This window comes from Ixodes scapularis, unplaced genomic scaffold (genome assembly GCF_016920785.2).
Source record: "Ixodes scapularis isolate PalLabHiFi unplaced genomic scaffold, ASM1692078v2 PGA_scaffold12__126_contigs__length_90152505, whole genome shotgun sequence".
Classification (NCBI taxonomy): Eukaryota; Metazoa; Arthropoda; class Arachnida; order Ixodida; family Ixodidae; genus Ixodes; species Ixodes scapularis.
Genome location: NW_024609838.1, coordinates 84,087,485 through 84,102,942, shown reverse-complemented (window position 1 = coordinate 84,102,942; position 15,458 = coordinate 84,087,485). Strand labels below are relative to the sequence as shown.

The window sequence follows — 15,458 nt, the reverse complement described above, 5'->3', positions numbered from 1 at the left end:
TATGTATGACATTTGACGGATCTCACGGGGAGTGGATTTGTCGCTCGATGATTTCAGTGCGTATGTTAAGGGTTTGTGGTCGGTGAAAACGACGAAATGACGACCCTCTAGGAAATGCCGGAAGTGTTTGATGGCTTGATGAATCGCAAGGAGCTCCCTACCGAATGTACTATAGCGTGACTCTGTTGCGCTGAGTTTTCGGGAGTAGAACGCGATGGGCTGCCAGTTCTTGTCGGAGAGCTGCTGCAGGACAGCGCTCTCCGATGTGTACGCGGACTTGCTTAAATAGGACTGTTGAAGTTTTTTCTCTCATTCCTGCTTGTAGGTTTCACTGACGATGTTTCCTGCATGGGAGACGAAACGTTTGATTAAATTGTTAATCTTGTTGAGTAAAGTCGGAGCAGTTTTTTTGATCAAGCTTGGAAAGCCGAGTCGCTCCAATTTAACGGTGTTGAGTCCTTGTGTTCGCCTTTGAGCATATTAGTGCGCGGCAGGAGTGTTGAAGCGCAGTTCGGAATAAAACGCCGATAGAAATTTATGAGACCCAGGAACTCTCTGAGTTTATGAATGGTTGTTGGTTGTGGAAAAACCTTAATGGCTGCGACTTCTTCGGGAAGTGGACGGACCCCTGTGTGATCCACTTGATGGCCTAAGAAATTCAACGTCGTGACTCCAAACTCGCATTTTTGCTTGTTGATTATGAGGCCGTGCTCATCAAGGCGCTGAAAAAGCAGTCGAAGATGCTGAATCTGTTCTTCATCGTCATGGCTGTAGATTAACAGGTCGTCAACGTAGGCATAGACGAAGGGAAGTCCTCGGATGACATGGTCGACGAAGCGCTGAAAAGTTTGAGCTGCATTTCGTAACCCAAAAGGCATGCGAAAATATTCAAATAAACCGAAAGGTGTGATGATGGCCGTCTTGGGGACGTCACTCGGCTCAACTGGGATGTGGTAGTACGCCTTTACTAGATCTATTTTAGAAAAAACCTTTGAGCCATAAAGGGAAATCGTGAAATCCGTGATGTACGGCAGCGGGTACCTGTCGGGGACTGTGGCGTTGTTCAGAGCACAATAGTCCCCGCACGGTCTCCAGTCACCAAGGTTTTTATTGGGAACCATGTGCAGTGGAGACGCCCATGGACTTGATGATGGTTGAATGATGCCAAGCTCTAGCATGTGATCAAATTCATCTCGCGCGATCTTTAAACGGTCTGGTGGAAGCCGACGTGGTCGAGCATGAGTTGGTGGCCCAGTAGTCACGATGTGGTGGGCAACATTGTGCTTCACTGGACGCTGAAAGTTGGTAGGGCGAGTGATAGACCCGAACTCTCGTAGCAAACTTTCGTACGGCTAAGTTGGACTGGAGCAGTTAGGCCTGTCCGGAGGTCGTGCAGGCTTACACGCGAGGTGTGTAGCAATATTTGTAGTAGCATCTACGAGGCGCTTACGTTGCATCTCAACCAGTAGGTTAAAATGTCGTAAAAATCGGCACCGATAATAGGATAAGACACGTCCGCGACGAGAAAAACCCAGCGGAATACTCGACGCAGTCCGATGTTGAGGGACAAAGCGTGCTCACCGTAAGTAGCGATTGGAGTCTTATTGGCTGCTTGTAGAGTGGTAAGTGTCTGCCTGCCTTTTGTTTCAACGGCAGAAACTGGTAGTACGCTCACCTCCGCGCCGGTGTCAACCAAGAATCGCAAACCGGAGCCGCGATCTGTTATGAAGAACAAGCGGCTGAGCTGCGTACCCCCACCACTCGCCGCCTCTAGTGGTGGGTGCGGGCATTTCCCAAAGCAGAGCATGGTCCTACGCAGTTTCGGCCGCGGTCGCCGAAGGTCCGATGGTACCAACAAATATCTGAATGTCTTGATACTGCTCGGGTTTGGGAGGGCGAACTGTATCGGGGGCGGGACGTGGATCGCTGGCGATGTTCCGATCGTGAACGTGAAGTGAGCGCGGCTACTTGTGCGGTGAGGGCCTTGATCGCTTGTTGGATATCCGTGCGAAAAGAATCCTCCGTTGTTTCAGCGGCAGAGATGTTTGCCGGTGCACCGAGCAGATGTGATTGCGTGGCCGCAATAGGAGCGACTTGCGGGGCAGCGACTTGCGGTGCAGCGACTTCCATCACGGTGTCCGCCAACTGGGCGAGCTGAACTAATGCGAGTCCTGATGCAGAAGCAAGAACCATTCTTACGTTGTTAGGGAGTCTTTGCAAGAAGAGCTCCCGCAACAGGGCGGGGTCGAATGTCGCTGCCCGCTCTCCAAGAAGTTGTTGAAGACGTCGCAGTAGCTGGGATGGTGTGCGATCGCCCAGCTCTTCAGATGTCAGTAGCTGCTGGAGCCGTTGATGCTCGGATGCCGAGGTGCGTTTGATGAGCTCAGCCTTCAAATTGTCGTACGGGTTAGTTGTTGGTGGTTCGAGGATGATGTCTCGAATATCAACGGCAGTTTCGGGAGGCAACGCCGCTACCACATGGTGGAACCTCTGTGTTTGCGAGGTGATGTGGCTGGTTGTAAATTGGCTCTCCACTTGCGCGAACCAAAGTTGTGGGTCCGCTGTCCAGAATCGGGGAAGCCTGAGCGTGCGGACGACGGTGATGTCCAGCGGTGTTGCCTCATCGGTAGCCATGACGGAGGTGGCTTGCGGATCACGTCCGGGTCACCAATTGTAGGGAAAGAAGTTCCCTACCTAGTTTTATTTACAAATATTATATACACGTCCAGTCCGGTCGGGAGCTGCCGGTGTTCTGAGCTCGGCCTCTCAGCTCGTTCTCCCTTGTCCACCTCTTCTTCCTTTGTCCGAACAGCCGGTTGCTACAGTACTTTAGCTGTTTAATATGTTATATCCCACCGTCATCAAGCCTCTCGTAAAAGTTGGTGCCGTCAGATCGAAGTTATTGTGGTGTACGTGGAACCGAAGTTTTCAAGTGTCAAATATGTGACAAGGGCTGTAAATGTTACACCTTTTATTTAGGGTGCGCGTGGTTTCAGGGACAGGCCCTGTTTCAACTCAAGGTTGGCCCTTGCCACCTTGAGTGGCAAGTGAGTGCCACCTTGAGTGAGGAGGCGAAAAAGGAAGGAAGAGAGTGTAGGAGAAAATAGAAAAGGTGGTGTAAGGAAAGGTGAAAGAAGGAAGAACAGGGTAGAAGGGGCGACTGACTGAATTATTCTGTTGGGGCCAAGCCAGGACGCCGGTCTACGAGAAGCAGGGGCTGATGCGGTGTAGTGCCTTGCCTGGGGGCCCCTAAGGGTCCAAACGTACACCGGGCTCAGCTCAACCACCAGGGTCTTCTTTTCCCCGGACACGGGTTAAGCCACGCACATTCAAGCGTGGGTGGGTCAACCTACATGGCTCGGGCTTCGTAGTGACGCCACTCACCAAGCACCTACCAAAGCAGGTACCCCTGCGTGCGGGTATGATGGCCCGCGTGGCGGGGTCAGTGGCGACGCTACTCACCAAGCACCTGGCCACTAAGGTGCAAGTGCCCACTGCGGAGCTCGGGGTCCGTGAAGACGCCACTTTCCAAACACCTGCTTTCACGGGTACCCCCTGAGGGACAAGGTTGGACCTGATTCTTCTTTACCTTGGCTTGCGATGATCGACAAAAATAACCCAAATGGCGTGAAGATCGTTCATTAATTCACCGTTGATTAGTAACGTGTCTTTATTAAATAGACAATGCTTTTCCAAGACGTTTATGCCTTTACATTAACATTTTACGTGCCTAATAGTATTTTACATATCGCTTTGCCGTCATCTGTTAGTTGCTCAAATGTTTTTCGTCTGGAACCGAAACAGTCGAATTGACATTGGTGGAGCTCAATTGCACTCGGATAAAGTGCAATAAATTTTCCCGTCTTACAGCTGTAGAATAGGAGTTTCTTTATATCGGTACGGTTGCTAACGAAACAAACTTGCCGGAGGATTATATGTCTCGTTTGATTCGTTGGCGAGGATATTGAAACTGGCCCCGCTTGCGTCTATATTTCGATCACAAAACACATATGCGTGCTTGTCAGGGCCGTTTTGTCACGCCTACGAAAATAAAAACATATACAAACATTTAAACAGGGTTTAGAGGAGGCTATATAAGGGTGTAACTTATAAAAAGGAAAATACGGTCATTGCAATGTAATAGACCGTGTGAAAAACTGCGCGCCAAAGAGCCTCTGCCATACTTATCAAAGTCCACCATATTTGCATGATGCACTCTGAGCACGTATTGAACTAAAGGGCGGCGTCAGCAACACGGCTAAGCAGATATCAAGAGCGAGTTTTACGTCAGCGTTTGGCGTACACTCGGATCCAATCACACGCTTTGTGACCCTAAAAAATAGAGTTTCTCAGAGTTGACGGATAGGCTTTGAAAAGGGCCTAAAATCATAGGATATGGCTCAAGAGGCGTCTCATGGCTACGTCATAGATGCTACTTTGCGTATGTTTACTGGGCAGCAGCTGTGGTGGAACGAGTCACCATGCAACCGGCTTATGCATTCACTGCAGCCGTACGAAGTGAGCGAGACAGCGACAACCTGTGCTGGTCAAGAGCTGACAACATCTTAACCGTGAAACATTAAAGATAATCCCATCCACAAACCGCAGCATCGTTGTACAGTCATGACGGATAGCGACCATTCTGCTACTTGGTCTACCATCGGACACGTCAGCAGCACAAATGCTACAACAAAGCAGCCATTCGTCGCCAGCTATTTACTTGGCAGCAGTGGCTGCGGAACCAAGCACCACATAATTGACATGTGCATTTGCTGGACGTTCTTTACTGAATCTGCACATTTCGCGTCTTAATCTTCACTGCTACTGCCAGTAGCAGTGAAGTTCCAAAATTCCCAGCCCGATTTAGACCACAGATCAAAATCACGGGAGTTTATCCGTCAGTCACCCGCGAAACTGTCCTTCAGAAGTTGACAGAACAGAACGATCTCGAATTCACACAGGAACAGGTCACCATCAGATCAATCTTTTCAGGCCACTTCAGTGGAACTTACACTATGGCTCTGAAGATGGACCCACAGATTTACAAAAATTTAAAAGAAAAACAAAATCTACATCTTGGTTGGACCAGATGTCCACTAGACGAATACTTTCACGTGGTACGATGCTCAAAATGCTGCCAGTATGGGCACACGCGGCGGTACTGCTAAACTGATGCGCCGGGGTGCCCACGCTGTGAAGCAGAGCATGAGGTTAGAGGCAACAGCGAAAATAAAATGCACAGCATGCAGCAAATCGAATTAAAGGCAACAAACAGCACATCCAACAACACATTTTTTTACGACACAACATGCCCCATATACGAACAACAAATGAAAAGAAGAAAATTTCACACTATATCCTAAAACCTCAAATAAGAAAGAGAAAAAAAACTAATATAAAATGGTTGTAAATATACAACTATTGCAAATAAACTTAGCACATTCAAGAGCAGCAGCAAACAACCTCTCTCGAGTAGCTACCTTTTATATAAAGGAATAGCTACCTTATATAAAGTAGAGTGCGGTGCGCAGAAACACCTTAAACAACTGAACCGTGAAAATCAAAAAGATCAACATGACAAAGGCCAAGAAAACTGTCCATTAACTTCAAAAACCACCATATCTTAACATAATTTCATAAATGAAAGTATTACGACCGAATATATGGTACAAAAACTCAGATAATCTCCAAAACGACAAGTGAACAGTAGTGTTTGATTAAGTAAAACAAACAAATGTGAAAGATGAAACAAGGCAGCGTGAACAAAGTATATATTAATGTCAAAGAGAAGAAAGAGGAAACCTCCTTCCAGTTGATAAAACTTCTGCAAAGGGTAGAAACCAAAAACTTTACCAATGTAAATGATGTAACAAGTATACATGCAAATAAATGAAAAAAGTAAAAACGTACATAACTCAAAAACGTATATCGGATGCTTCAAAATATCGTTCATTTCATTGTAAAAAGCAAGTGCTTTAACAAATATCTTACGCAATATTATACTTTGTAAATTCCTTTATGACTAATAAAACCGTTATTTTTTCAGTGAGCGACTTAATATGTTGAACTGTGTAGAGAACCGCATTAAAACCTAAGACTCAAATTACATTAAGAAATAATAAAAATATTCAGAGATATTAGAATATTAATTTTCGGATTGCACAATCAAAAAATCAAAATGGCAGCCGGGTAGTTATTTTGCTCCTAAATTCGGCTTACTAACACTTTACTACATATTATTCAATACAACATCAAAATCGTTCTTCACAAAAACATGCAACCCATCACACCAATGCATTTCTAATTCATCATTGATCGACACTAATTTCTCTTGCCACACCATCAAAATAGTCTTACATGCACAATTTCCGTATCCCACACCCTTATAATTACATTTCCTAGATACAAATAAATTCCAACGTATTAAACACTATCAAGATTGCATCACTAATACCCCTGTCAGACGGGCTAGTTTATACCCCTGTCATACCCCTGTTATACCCTTGTTACACGGGCACACTTAACTGCAGTTACGCTAAGCCACAGTCAGCGCACAATATTTACGGACAACATTCTACGGCTATGCAGTCAAAGCTATGGGTGAACGTGCGCTTGAGCATCTTGAGCACCCATCAAAGCAGTGCGCGCGCGCTCTTCACTTCTTCTGAAATAGCTGTTCGAGAGTATAGTGCGGTGTCTGTGGTGCCGCGCAACAGCAGTTAAGCTGAGTTAACCGCGGTTAAGTGTGCCCGTGTAACAGGGGTGTTAGCAGACAGCAGACGGGCTAGTTTAGTGTCACTACAAGCGAGTGCACTTCGCCCTTAGTGTCATTTCTGTAGTGTGCCACACGGCTCCTTCCTGAGGAACACACTTCGCTTGGAGTGAGTTTGACGAACTCACTTCGCTCGATCGAGTGCGTGGCATCAATAGGAGTGTTTCAACAGTAATACATAACAACACAGACACCAAAAGCGTGGCGTAAGTTTTATTTTATAAAGGAAAAGAAATTCGTGAAAGCGACGACATGTAGAAGAGTGGCATTGCAAAAAAAAAAAAAAATAGTAGGGTGAACTTGGAGTTTAGGCTGATCTGAATCAAGATTAGCGCAGCGGTGAATTGATAAAAGACGACGACAAAGTCAGTCATTCATGGCTGTCTTGGTTAGCAAAGAATGATAGAGTCTACTTTTGTTTCAGCATGTAATTATTTGAGACGACACGATAATTATGATCTGATTAGGCAGTGTCAGGGCCTCCTCATAGGCTTTCGTGGCACGAAGCGGAACGCCAAAGTTGGATATGCTTCGTTCTTTATATTAGCTTGCGATGGTCGATCAGAATCATCCAATTGGCGTAAAAATCGTTCATTAATGCAACGTTGTTTTAGAGCACAGCTCCTAGGCACCCCTTTCTGAATTAAGCGGCGTCGGCGTAACCGCGCGTTGCATTAAGGGCTGTTTCCCAAAATGACGTCACACGTGACGTCACGTGTGTCGTCACGTCTGACGTCACGAGGGTAAACTTTTGCCGCTATATTTTGCGGTAAACGTTTTTGCTCAGTTTGGTGAAAAATTTTTCCGCTAAATTTAGAGGAAAAATTATACCCGTTTGACGTCACATCAAAAATTTCATATGACGTGTCATGTGACGTCACACGTCAATTCAGCGGGAAAATTTCCCGGCTAAATTTAGCGGGAACTTTAGCGAATTTTTTACGCTAAGTGGGATGGGAATAGGAGAGGAGGGTACGGAGGGGGAGCAGCTGGCTTTTCCTCCCCTTCGTACCCTTCCTCCCTCCTCTCAAGAGCTGCGCTCCAATTTGGCATTACAGAGAATTGCAAACGTCTAATTTTTTAACGTGTCTTTATTAAGGGGTATCGGTGGCCGAGTGGGCTAGCGCCCTCCAGATCGGAGTACGTGGAGAGAAAGCTCGCGCTGGAGAACCCAGTGATCCTGAGCTCAATCTCCAGCCCTGCCCGAAGAACACACTTCCAATGAAGTGAGTTCGGGGAGCACACTACGCTCGCTCCTGTAAACCGAGTGTGTAATCTCGATAGCAGTGTTCAAGGAGTAAAAATAATAGAAGAAATTAACGCTGCGTAAAATTAGTATTATTTTGATAGGAGTAATATTAGATGCGCACTTGTTTTCTGTTGGCAGGAAAGTAGTGCATTGTAGAAAAACAAGCGGCTAATCTAGTTCCCAGCCTTGGCCCCTGCGCGACGGCCAGCGACGACCAAGAGGCACCTGCGAAACTCCACCAGGAATCTGAAGGTGGCAGGAGAGACGCGAAAGGCTTGATTGAAATGGAACTCGCCCAAATGGGGCAAGGTGTCTTCGAACCACCGTTCGTTCCCCTGGAAAGTCCACCGTTCTCGACTGATCACGGGTAGGTTGTCGGTCATGAGAGCGGCTACGGTGAAGGCATTGGCCTGCAGCTGCTGATCGATGTCACTTGACAGTCATTCTTGCCTGTGCGTCGGCATTCAGGTCCAGCTGCCTCTCATCAGAAAGGCGTTGGGCTCTCCCGGAAAAAAGTGAACCAACCACGCGCTTCCACTGTCCAACATCGCGGATATTGCCCTCCATCTCGTCCTCTACACACTCCATGATGTTTCGTTGTGGCGAGTGGCCGCCGTGCGAGTGGCCAAGTGGGCTCGCGCCCCTTAGCAAAAAGAGACCGTACTTCAAACGAAGTTGAAATATATACGCCTCGCAAGTGGGCTCATTTTCGTCTTCTGCGCATGAGAAAGGAAGTAACGGTGACGTCAGAACGCCGAGTCCTGATTGGCAGATCGCGACCCCCTACTGAGCGTCGTCTGCTCCTTTGCAACGTCGTCTGCTCGCAACATCGTCTGCGTCTGTCTTACCTTTCCTGCGACTTTCGGAGCGAACTCGACTTGGCCTTCAAGGGAGGGCAGACGAAATAACTCGAGCGGTACGTTGTTTTCGTCTAACAACTAGCAGACGCGCATCAAGGAGGGAACTCAAAGGACTCACTGGCGAGGTGTCCCGGGGCGCCGAGGTTTGTTTGCTTAGTGTCCGCAAGTTCCCTCCCAAATACTTTTTACCTCCATTCGTGTGCGGCGAGACCCCTCACTCTTTAACGGCGCCGGCGGGTTGACGCAGTTAACGTCGTCTGCTTTACGTCTGCTAGTCAAAGCGATGGCTGCTTTACCTTTCCTGCGTCTGTCGGAGATTCGCCGCTTTTTCAGCGGCGAGATTCACCGTTGCCTCGGGAAACAAGGAGATAACAAGAGGAAGAAATTGACCTCTTAATCTAAAATTAAGGTCAGCGATCAAAGTATAACACGGGAAGGGTTCACAAGGGTCGCGCGGGCATATTCCATTCAGCACGTCAGCCGGTCGTGGGCAGACGGTCGCCGAGTCGCGGAGTGCCTGCTAGGCCTAACTGCCCAGCTCGTTTGGTCGCGTTCGGTGGAATGGACCTTTTCCAAATACCGACGGCACCAGGCGGTGGCTGCACGAACTAAAAATCGAGGAAGTGACCTACCTGCGCTACCATCGACAATGGGAGCTACGTTACCAGTTGCTTCGCTCTCTGAGCAGCGTCGCGTGCCCAACGCAACGAGGTAGGCCTAGCGCGACTTTAAAGAAGGAAATCCGTAGCGTTCACCTAAACGTCGTGTTTTTCTTTCTCTCCACTTTCTTTTTTTGTGTAACACAATTATATATATGCTGCAATTACGTGTTCTACTCGTCGATTTACAGCCTCATTCCGAATTTCCTCGATTTTTTCGTGCCGACTTCCACCGCTTGGCATCGGGCGCTCGCGCGTGCGCAGAACGCTTCTCGGAAAAGGTCCATTGTCGCCGTTGGAGCTTTTCCCCGGTGTCTGTGGATCCAGCGTTCTTGTTCGTCGTGCTCTGTTTCAAGTAATTTTTACTTTCTTTTTTTTTTTGCTGCTTGAAATCAGGACGCGTGAGAAGCTCACGTAGAAAAATAAACGTCCGTGGGTCGTCGCGACCGCGACGCTGTCGGCCATGCTGACTTGATCGTAAGAAGTGCGTAAGACAGCTTCGGAGCTGTCGTAGGATTTCGCCGTAACCTGCGCAAAACTTACGAAAATTTCGTTTCGTGAATACGAATTTGTTCTTAAGTTTTGCATACGCACCTTTGTGGCGTAAGATCGTTTCGTGAATCTGGCCTCTGCACTTCCGAAAGTCGCAGGAAACGTAAGACAGACGCAGACGACGTTGCGAGCAGACGACGTTGCAAAGAAGCAGACGACGCTCAGATAGGGGGGCTCGATCAGCCAATCAGGGCTCGGCGTTCTGACGTCACCGCTACCCCTGCGCAAGGAGCAGACGAACTTGCCCTCCGCATTGAATACGAATATTCATTTTGTATTTATTCAGTATTATTTTGGCCGCACTCGAAATAGGCGCGTAAGATATTCAAAATACATTATAAATATGAATCAAAAAATATTTTAGATATACCAAAAATATTATCTCGAGAACCTCGTTCACACCAAGTCATCAGCAGGGACATCGACAGCGGCAGCTATAAAGGAGCTCCCCTTGCGACAGCGCGCCAGTGGGCATGGAAGCTCTGCAGCCATGAAGTTGCTCATGTTTTTCGTCCTCCCGCAGGTTAGTAAACAAGAACCTTGCCATTGTTTTAAATCAGACAATGTTTGCCTTGTTATGCTTCCATGCCCCGAAGCTTGTATTGAGTCTTTTAGAGTTCTGCTGCTGTTGTTGTCTGGTGATGTTGAGCGGAACCCAAGTCCCATGTCAAAACCCCAAGAAGAACAATTACTTAGCTTACAAGAAACAGTCGATAAACTTAAAAACAGTCATGCTATACTTCAACAAGAAGTAAACCTTCTAAAAGAAAAACAAAAACAAAGTGAACAGACAGTTTCAACACTTGAAGAGCGACTTAACAAACTCGCGAGTGAACTCGACGCACTAAAGCAGAAGGATACTAGTAGCGCCGCGACTACTGAACCCCAGCTTACTGCTGCCTTAAACGAACTATCTCAGCTAAAAACACGTTGCGATGATGCAGAGGGCAGATCCCGTCGCTGTAATCTTTTATTTTTTGGCATCACCGACGCAGACAAGGAAACGTGGGCTCAGTCAGAGTGCTTGGTCACTAGCTTGTGCTCCGAAAAACTAAACGTGCAAGTTGAATCATCTAGGATTGAAAGGGCGCATCGCCTAGGAGCATTCGACCCTCAGAAATGTCGCCCAATAATAGTAAAGTTTTCTTCGTTTAAAGATAAAGATAGCGTTCTTTCATCAGCCCACAAGCTTAAAGGAACTCGCGTAGCCATCAGCGAAGACTTCCCAATTTCTGTCCGGCTCGCACGCCGTCACCTTCTTGATTTTGCAAGGCCAAAAGGCACCCCCTACAGACTGCGTCATGATAAACTTTTTATAAATGATAAGTGCTATGTATTCGATGCTGCTCTTGACGCCGTTAAAGAAAAAGACACATAGCCACGCCAGCGCTTCTTCTCGTCGCCCTCTAGGAGTCGACCGGCAAAGCACCATGTTATCACTAACAAATCTTCAAGTCATTCTATCCTATTTACTAACATTAGAAGCCTAATACCAAAGAGAGACGAAATAATTTCAGTAATCGAAGCGTGTAATGCCGCTTTTGTTGTACTTACAGAGACGTGGCTAAGCCCTGATATATCTGACGTTGAGCTATTTCCCTCGCAACTAAACTTTCGAGCGTATAGGTCTGATAGAAAAACTAGAAAAGGAGGGGGCGTACTTTTGGCCATAAAAGACCATATACCATCACGGCTAATACCGCTTACCACTGACCTAGAAGTTGTTTGGGTGTATCTTTGCACAACGCCTTCCGTAATAATGGGTGTGTGTTACAGGCCGCCGGATAATAAAAGAGATTTTGTTATTGAGCTGTATAAATGCCTTTCTGAACTCGCATGTAAATATCCTAACGCTTTAGTTACCCTTTTTGGTGATTTCAATTACCCAAATATTGACTGGTCTACTATTTGTTCTAGCTGTGCATTTTCTCAAGAGTTTATTGACCTTTGTTTAGATTTTAACCTATCTAATGTTATCACTCAACCCACTAGAATTACCAATCGCTGCAGCAACGTACTCGACCTATGTTTAAGCAATGACCTTTCTCTCTTCAGCAACGTCACATACTTACCCAGCATTAGCGACCACCTCGACATTGAGCTAACATTCTCCATCACTACTCCTAAGAAATCACGTTATTGCAAATTCATTCACGATTATGCGAGAGCCGACTACGCATCTATCAACACCAACCTCGAAGAATTTTATCACATATTCTCAGTAAACTTCGCAGAAAGGACGGTCAATGAAAACTGGATTCTTTTCAAAGATAGACTAACATCCCTAATCAAACGTTTCGTTCCACTCACTCGAATTATATCCGATAACACTAACCCTTGGTACGATAAAACAGTTCATTGTCACTCCAACAGGAAAAAAAGAGCTTATACGAGGGCAAAGGCTCATAACACTAACGCATCTTGGAACGCCTATCACGAATGCGCTAGGGCCTACAAATCCGCGATTCATGATGCCAAATCCAAATTTTATACTCATCACCTCCCCAACATTTTAACCAATAAACCTAAAAAATTTTGGAAAGTAATTAACCCAGCACTCTCTCTTCCATTACAATTCGTTGACGAGTACGGCCTTCCACTTTCTGACGAACATAGTGCTCTTGAAACTAACAACTTTTTTAGCTCGATCTTTACCAATGAAGACTTGTCAAGTATGCCCAACTTGTGCCAACCCCTGCATCCTCCTATGAATCCTATCATGATCGACCGCTCTGGTGTACTGAAGGCCATTGATCAGTTGAAAGTGTCTTCTAGCTCTGGCAACGACCAAATAAACTCGAAAATATTAATAAATACTAAACACGTCTCTTCAACTTTCCTCTGTGACATTTTCTCGCAGTCTCTTCAACTTTCTGAAATTCCATGCGATTGGAAAATCGCTAACGTCATCCCCGTTTACAAAGCAGGTGATCGCCAACTAATCAACAACTATCGCCCGATCTCGCTCACCAGTGTGTCGTCTAAACTCTTAGAGCATATACTCTATTCTAACATAATAAACTTTCTAGACTCCCACAGCCTTCTTTTCGAGCATCAGCACGGCTTTCGCAAGTCATACTCATGCGAAACGCAACTAACAGCTTTTCTTACTGACGTTTACTCAAACTTTGATTCTAATAAGCAAACTGACGCCATATTTATTGATTTCTCCAAGGCATTTGACAGGGTCCCTCATCAACGTCTCTTACTGAAACTTAGAAATATTAATATCCATCCCTCAGTCGTCAAATGGATCTCCGAATTCCTCACAAATCGCACCCAGTACTCATCTATTAACAACACCAAATCTACCACCTGCACTGTAACCTCCGGTGTCCCCCAGGGAACCGTTCTTGGTCCCCTTCTATTTTTAATATACATTAATGATCTCTACCTCAACATCTCCTCTTCAATACGTCTCTTCGCCGACGACTGTGTAATTTATAGACCTATTAATTCAAACCACGATAATCAAATTTTGCAGAATGACCTCGCACTTATAACTCAGTGGTGCCACAAATCGCAAATGACTTTAAACTTTAATAAATGTAAATCTCTATCATTCACCCGCAGTTCACATGTTTCATCCTTTTCTTATCACCTTTCCACTATCCCAGTAGCTACCTGTTCCTCATATAAATACCTAGGCGTTCACCTGACCTCTGATCTGTCATGGACTACTCACATAAATGCTGTCACTGCCGATGCTAACCGTACTCTCGGATTTCTTCGCCGTAACCTCAGACTAGCTACACCTTCAGTAAAACTACTAGCTTATACGACCTTGGTCAGATCTAAACTTGAATTTGCTTCATCCATATGGTCACCATGGCAATCATATCTAACTAACAACCTTGAATCCGTTCAAAACAGAGGTCTTCGTTTTATTTACTCTGACTACTCCCCATACACTAGCATATCAGGATTACGCAAATCAGCTAACCTTGACTTACTTTCTTTACGTCGAAGGGTGTCACGTCTCACTCTTCTTCACAAAATCTTTTACCACAACAACCATCTAAAAGATTCTCTACTATCACCTCCCACCGTATTTTCCCTCGTTTTGACCACTCATGTAAACTGCGCTCAATTACTTCGTCATCTGTCTCCTATAAAATGTCGACTTTACCATCTGCTATTGACGATTGGAACTCATTACCTGACCTCATTGTAAACATGACTGATACTAACAAGTTTGCTGCAGCCGTTAACCTCTTTCTTTCTGAAATACAAGTATAGATTACAGCGTGTTTTTTATTAACTATTTTTGTTGATGTTTTTAGTGTGTTCACTCCCTTGTATAATGCCCCCTGGGGCCCTCAAGGAAAATAAATGATGATGATGATGATGATGATGATGATCTCTTCACAATCAAGATGCCATTTGTGCATTAAAAACCGGTTACACAATTTTTTTTTATTTTCGATTTTGTCTGCAAATCGTGTCCCTGTGGTATTTGAAGGCACTACTAAATAAATCTCACAAAGCTACATTAGAAACGAACACAAACACCATGACGCACTGAACAGCTCATTCACAGTCCCGTTGACTGCTCTAGAGCCTTATATAGCCTACATATTGAAGGTAATAATGTTTTCGGTGACCACCTCTGCGTTTATTAAGGTTCCAAGTATTCGATCTTCTCCTCGGGAGTCTGTCAAAGGGGAAACAGTGTCCTGGAGTTCGTGGACGATATCTCTTACTAAAGAAACATTGGTACAACTTGTGGGAAACACGTGTTTCCCGTCTCCCTATCTAGGCCTAGCACAAGCAGGCCGTGGGAGCGTTATGGCGACGTCATCCCGGATACGGGGGTAAGGCCGCATTCCTCGAAGAGGGCGTGTCTTCCCTCGCCCTTTTGGGTGAATGTGCCTCCGGCGCACCCTTCGGAAATGATTGTGGACGCGGCCCATCTGCAGGATAAGCCACACTACCCACCCCGGGCGCGTCCACTTTCCACTGGCTAGATAAGCGGCCGCGAACGGCGGCCCTGGCTCTCGTCGGGGAAGGCTCTGGGCCACGGAGCCTCGTTCTTTTTTGGAGCTTTCCCCATTCCACGAATCTGCCTAATGCGGCAGCGTGGGCCCCCTCCAGGTGAATCTGTCTAATGCGACAGCGCCGACCCTTTTCCGTTCTTTTCTTTTATTAGTTTGGCCGACGGGCACAGCGTGGTGGCACAGGAGCCAAATAAACCCGCTTCTTCAGTATCTTTGTGTTTTGGAGTGAATCCTCTCCTCGGAGTCCACGGCAGCCTCCGGACGGACCCGGCCGTAGCAGTCCTCAACATCGAGCTACGGAGTGGGATCGACCTCGTGGTGCAGTAAGGCAAGTCCAATCCCACATTTGGCGCCCCAACGTGCGGCCTG

At 46.3% G+C, this 15,458-nt stretch overlaps 1 protein-coding gene across 1 annotated transcript; it reads right to left on the bottom strand.

Annotated features, from left to right (window-relative positions):
• Nucleotides 1-1,499: 1,499 nt before the first annotated feature.
• Nucleotides 1,500-2,634, bottom strand: LOC115319058. The gene is made up of 2 exons (XM_029978827.4): nucleotides 2,592-2,634; nucleotides 1,500-2,453 (listed from the first exon to the last, which is right to left on the bottom strand). Exons 1-2 carry the CDS (start codon nucleotides 2,632-2,634, stop codon nucleotides 1,771-1,773), a joined length of 726 nt encoding a protein of 241 aa, XP_029834687.2. The 3' UTR covers nucleotides 1,500-1,770.
• Between the last annotated feature and the right edge of the window lie 12,824 nt (nucleotides 2,635-15,458).

Excerpts from the sequence above, each read along its gene's own strand:
- LOC115319058 (XM_029978827.4), bottom strand. The coding sequence starts at position 2,634 with ATGGCTACCGATGAGGCAACACCGCTGGACATCACCGTCGTCC. Across the intron at positions 2,454-2,591 it reads GCTGGACATCACCGTCGTCC|CTGCCGTTGATATTCGAGAC; the intron begins GCACGCTCAGGC and ends TGCCTCCCGAAA.